At 26.4% G+C, this 6,086-nt stretch overlaps 1 protein-coding gene across 1 annotated transcript; it reads left to right on the top strand.

Annotated features, from left to right (window-relative positions):
• The first annotated feature begins 2,476 nt into the window (after positions 1-2,476).
• LOC124841239 (BURP domain-containing protein BNM2C-like) lies at positions 2,477-5,000 on the top strand. Its single transcript, XM_047317478.2, has 2 exons — positions 2,477-2,554; positions 3,564-5,000. Exons 1-2 carry the CDS (start codon positions 2,480-2,482, stop codon positions 4,770-4,772), a joined length of 1,284 nt encoding a protein of 427 aa, XP_047173434.1. The 5' UTR covers positions 2,477-2,479; the 3' UTR covers positions 4,773-5,000.
• Positions 5,001-6,086: the final 1,086 nt, after the last annotated feature.

The following is a 6,086-nucleotide window of genomic DNA, read 5'->3' as shown; positions in this document are numbered from 1 at the left end:
CTTAATCTCATGTTTCTTTTTTCCCTTTTTGGGGTATTCAATAGAAGTACTAAAGAGCTTCTGAATCATCAAATGACTATTATATCTTTGTTAATTTCGTCATAAACATAAATAAGTTTCTTTAGATTATGTGATACCTTTCCATGTTTACTATGTCATAGGCACTTGAAAATTTACTTAACATGGATTTGTGAGCAATACACGTTAAGCTAAAACAAAAACTAATAATTAAGAGTGGTGTTTTTCTATTAATCAGTGATAGTTTAATTCATGGTTAAATATATTTTTAGTTTTTTTTAAAAATTGATTTTTTTTTAAAAATTTTAGATTAATTTAATTTTTCATATTTAAAATAGTTATTTTAATTAAATTTTGCTAAATTTTTTTGAGATTTTAATGTGTCAATTAATATAAATAATTTAAATGTTATTATAAAATATATTTGTTAAATAAATTTAACAAAATTTAGTTAAAAAAATTAAATTTACATATTTTAAAATTAAGACACTAAATTTAATCAAAATTTTAAAAAGATAAATTCAAATCTTTAATAAAATTAGGAGACAAAAATATATTTAATCATTTAATTTAAACAAAAACATATATAAAGTGTTAATATTTACATTGAAGATATTTAAATTTGAAAGAACTATTTCAATCTATTTATAAATAAAACCACTATTAAATAGTTATAATTTCTTTTTTCTTATAATTGAGTCTTCTTCTTTCCTCCCTTCGAAACCAAACAAAAAATATTTATTATCTCTTTTAATATGACTATTTAAAATAGTATTTCATCGTTGACCATTATAATAAATACACACACTACAACAATAACTCTTAGTTTTTTTTAGTAACTCCATATCTTCCGTCTTACTCTATCTATTTCTTTATCTTTATATATAACACTTACACCAAACTTCCATTTCACGTAGATTATATATTTATATAATTTAATGTGATTTGATACTTAATTAGTATTATATATATATTTATATATATATATATATATATATATATATATATATATATATATATAATTTTAGCAATATATAGTTTTTAAAAATATATTAATATACGAATAACTTTTTCATTTTTCTATTTGACGTTTTTGATAAATTTTTGGCAAAACTGTTAAAACAATAATATGTAATCACAATAATTAGAGGAATGGATAAACTGATATTTTATATAAAATTATTAAAACCACAATAATTGTGGTAAACTATACAAGCTTATCACATGCAGCACAGATCCACATGTGAAGCAAACTTTCTATATTTTTTATTTTGGTAAGTGGGCCTTATCTACTTTAATTTTTGGTGTTCAAAATGAGTATTACCTATAATTAATTGCTACATGCAAAATGTTTTGTGAGTAAAAATAATTTCTTTTATGGGTAAACTTATCTAAAAAAAATATAAAAGTATTTCTTAGAGTTGACTAAGAGCTTTTGTCTCCAATGAGGGAGGTTTCTTATTGATGAAGCGTACATCACTTTCACTGAAGATGTCTTTTAACGGAACTGTACATTTAAATGAAGATGGAAGAAGATGCCTTATTAAATGAAGATTCATTTTAACGTGACTGTACAGTTACTGTAAATTATTTTTAAATTTTATTTTATTTTAATTACATTATAAATTTAAATATATTTAATAAAATTCATACCAACAAATTTATTAGATTAAATATTTAAAATATTTTTATTTTCATCTCTATGTATTTTTCTTTTCTGATTTTCTAAAAGAGAAAAAATAAGTTAACTATCAACTTGAATGACATACCGATAGGCTGTTTAACTTCATTGTAGTTTATACCATTAATTTTTTCATGTTATTACTCAAAGTATTGTTTTGGCTCACTTATAACATAAAAAACTGAGCAATATTTATTTACGTAAATAAAGAGAAATCACTTAAATGATGAAATTTCTTAAATAATATTATTTTAATTAAAATAATAAAATTAAAGGTTATTATTAAAAATAATCAATTTAATTCAATTTTTATGAAATTGATTTATAAAAAAAATATTAAAAAGTAAACTTTAAACTTAATAAATTTAATAAAATTAATTTGTAAAATATTATTTGCTTTCACTTATATATTATAATTTTTTTTAGTTATGAGATTAAATATTAATGATATTTCAATAAGTATCTAATATTAATATATGACGAGTAAGACTAACTAGTATTGTTAAAATAAACTTCAATAATTTTTAAAAAATGAAATTAAATTTAACTTATTTTTCAAAGCCAACTCTCAAAAATTGATTTTATACATAGGTGATACCTCCAATAATTATGTACATAATTATATTATATATATGCTCGATTTTTGAAGCATTGGTACGGTGGAATGGTAATATTATTATTGTATAACCCACATGCAGTAATTAATGGATGAAAGGTGATGTTTAGCATCTATAAAAAGGTTGGTTAGTTCTGATATCAGTACACTCTCATCTTAGTTTCATGATATATATCAGAAACATGGCTGCTACTCATGGCTTTCACTTTCTTTCTCTTTTCCTTCTGTTGCTAATTATGGTAATTCATTTATATATATATATAATATAAGTTTCTCCTATAAGCTTTTAATCAAGCTTTATATTTCATTATAGGAAGGAGTATACCTACTTTTCTGCACCATTTAACTGTTTATAAAATATGTTTTACATTTTTTGGTATATCTGTTTTGCACCTTTTTTCTAATATTCTGTCACTAGCTTACTCATCCATATCCATTTATTTTCTTTTAATTAGTTTTGAATTCTTGATATGTAGATAAGTCTATTGTTGGGGTCGGTTTAATATGATTTTATCAATATTAATATTATATATGCTATATCGATCCAATTTATTTATTTCTGAATGCAATAATTGCAATTTTGTGACAATTTCTTAGAAATGGTTAGTGTGTATATTTTAAACATAATACAATTGTTTTATTAATTCATTCACTACAAGAAAATTTGTTTTACTAATTCATTCACTAAATATTTAGTATATTCTGTTTCATTCTTAAGACACAGTTAACACGACCTAGTTAACTTTTTCCTTTTACTATCTTTGTTTTCGTCCCATTTATGTTTAACCTATATGATGTAAATTATATTATACATGAGAAAATGTGACCTAAATAAAATAAAAGTTTGTTTAAGTTTGACACGTTTGATTTTATATTCATATACAGATTAAGATTGAAGTGACGTGTTTATTTTTTATATTAGTTTTTCTTCTAAATTCTTATGTTACCTTAAGAAAGAAAAAATTCCTTTTAATTTTATAATGATATCAATTATTATCTATTTTTAGAATTATTTATTTATTTTAATTATACAGGATAATATTGTTATATTTAGTATTTTTTTTTAATTTTTAATTACAAAATGACTTGTTAATCCATAATCTATCTATCTATCTATCTATCTCTCTCTCTCTCTCTCTCTCTCTCTCTCTCTCTCTCTATATATATATATATATATATATATATATATATATATATATATAAAAGTTATCTCTTATTTTATTTTGGTTGACTTGAATTTTATTGTAGAATGAACACAACATTGAAGCAAGAGATATGAAGGTAGAGCTGCAAGATGAGAAGCAGGTGGATGAAGCCAAAGCAACAGTGGTGTCTAGCAATTTACCTTACATTTTGAGTTATAGAACCACTTCAAAATCTGTTGAACCAAATTATATAGCTTCATATACAGATACCAAGCACAACCATCACCGTCAAAAACTCACTCAGCCTTACACAGCAAGTTACACTCATTCTCATGAACTCAATCACCCTTACATTACTGCCTATGGTGTCGACAAAACTACAAAAGAGTCACATAATAGTGATGTTTCTCTATCTACAACTAGTTATGGTGGCATCACTCATTCCAATGAACTCAATCTTCCCTACATTACTACCAATGAAGCCAATCATCCTTACATTACTGCCTATGGTTCCAAGAAACTTCCAAAACAGTCATCCTATGATGATACCAGTAAACCTTACATAACATACGGTGGAACCGATCCCAAACCCGATCTGAAAAAGTCTTCCAACGTGGATCATACAGAGGCTTTCAAGGCAGGATTTTTCGCTTTGAATGATCTTTATGTTGGGAATGTGATGACACTGCAATTTCCCATCGAAGAGGTTTCTCACTTTCTTCCCAGAAAGGAAGCCGATTCTATTCCTTTCTCAAGCTCACAACTTCCAAGTGTTCTTCAACTCTTCTCGATCCTAGAAGATTCTCCCGAAGCTGTTGCCATGAGAGGAACACTCGAACAATGTGAAGGAGAACCCATCACAGGAGAGACCAAGATTTGTGCCACCTCTCTAGAGTCCATGCTCGAATTCGTTAGCACCACCATCGGTTCAGAGACCAAGCACAACCTTCTGACAACTAGCCTCCCCACAATCTCCGGTGTCCCTCTACAAAAGTTCACCATTTTGGATGTATCAGAAGATATCAATGCTCCTAAATGGGTGGCTTGTCATCCCCTAACTTACCCTTATGCCATTCATTACTGTCACTTCATAGCCACAGGGAGCAAGGTGTTCAAGGTCTCATTAGGTAGTGAGAATGGAGAAAACAAAGTTGAAGCTCTCGGCATCTGTCATTTAGACACTTCCGATTGGGATCCAAACCACATTTTGTTTAGGCAACTTGGAATTAAAGCTGGGCAAGATCCAGTGTGCCATTTCTTCCCCGTAAAACATCTACTGTGGATTCCCCAACCTTCACAAGCCACCATGTGAAGGAACTTCGCTAGCTTCTACAATAAACGTCAATCTTAGTAGAGATGACCATGTTCCTGATGTGGAGTTTCTCCTTGTGTTTAGGTTTTTATGCCTTGTTTTATATACAATAATGTGTTAGGTAGAAAAAACCTCCTTGTTAATGTTTATGTTCCTTGAAAGAGTTGCACAACTCAAAATTCACAATCTAGCTAATGAAAATGTTGTTGTGTTCTTATTTACAATGAGCAAGAAGTGTAGTGAAAGCTAGGTGAATCATTATAGAGTTGGTTAGACAATAAATTGTTAATAATTTTAGGTTATATATATATATAAACAAATGTATCAGGGTTTATTGTATTTTTTTTAGTAAATTATAAAATGATTTAATTAAGTAAACGTAACTAAGGAATTATATGTAATGAAATGTTTACTGTGTAAAGACTAAAAATAATTTTAATTTGTTGAAGAGGTCAAAATAAAATTATTAAAACTCTAGAAAAAATAATCTATAGATGTAGGTTATATAAAGAGGTTATAATCTTTACATGTAAGCACCATTATTATATCCTATTCTTTCTCTTTCTTCCATCAGAAAAAAAAAAGTCAAAAGAACTTAAAGTGTTCTATATAAAGAAAAAATCATATACTCGTATTTATTAATTGTTCTTTATTAATTATTCTTTATTAATAGATTCATTTCCGATTTATTCTAAAAGATCTAATAATTGCTTTATTGATAGAAGGGTTTATTGCATATTATTTTTGATCTGTTTGTAATTCATAAAACAATATAAATGGGTTTGCAAATTGGAATGGAAGAGGGAGTGGTTCATATTAAAAAGAGATCGAGTATATATATTAATTTAAGAGATTCAAAATGTTGAATAGGAAGAAGAGGATGAATAGTATTGAAGAAACACTTGTTTATATCAGTGAATCAAGATATAAAAAACAACAAAATGAAGTTAGCGGAATGCCTATGAAGGATAATTTGTACAAAAGAGACTGAGCAAAAAAAGAACATAAATTTCTGGACATGAACACGATGATGATTGACCTCTTAGCTAGAAAGGGGTACTCTTAGACTTTTAACTTATATGTGCACTTGGTTGAAGATAAAAGGAAATATGCTTACAATAAAATTTCCATTATAGAGGTTATTACGAATATTAGATAAATATTGTAGTCATAACTTAAATATGTAATATATGTTAGATGAAAAGTGGACAACTATTGTATGTGTCAATCCCAACATATACATACAAAAATTATATTTTATGGTATAAGATGAAATCTTACATGTACCAAAAAAGACTTTTTGAATTATTATTT

This window comes from Vigna umbellata, chromosome 3 (genome assembly GCF_029865625.1).
Source record: "Vigna umbellata cultivar VRB3 chromosome 3, Vumbellata_1.0, whole genome shotgun sequence".
Lineage (NCBI taxonomy): Eukaryota > Viridiplantae > Streptophyta > Magnoliopsida > Fabales > Fabaceae > Vigna > Vigna umbellata.
The sequence above is the reverse complement of the archived record's forward strand: the minus strand, read 5'-3'. Positions and strand labels throughout refer to the sequence as shown.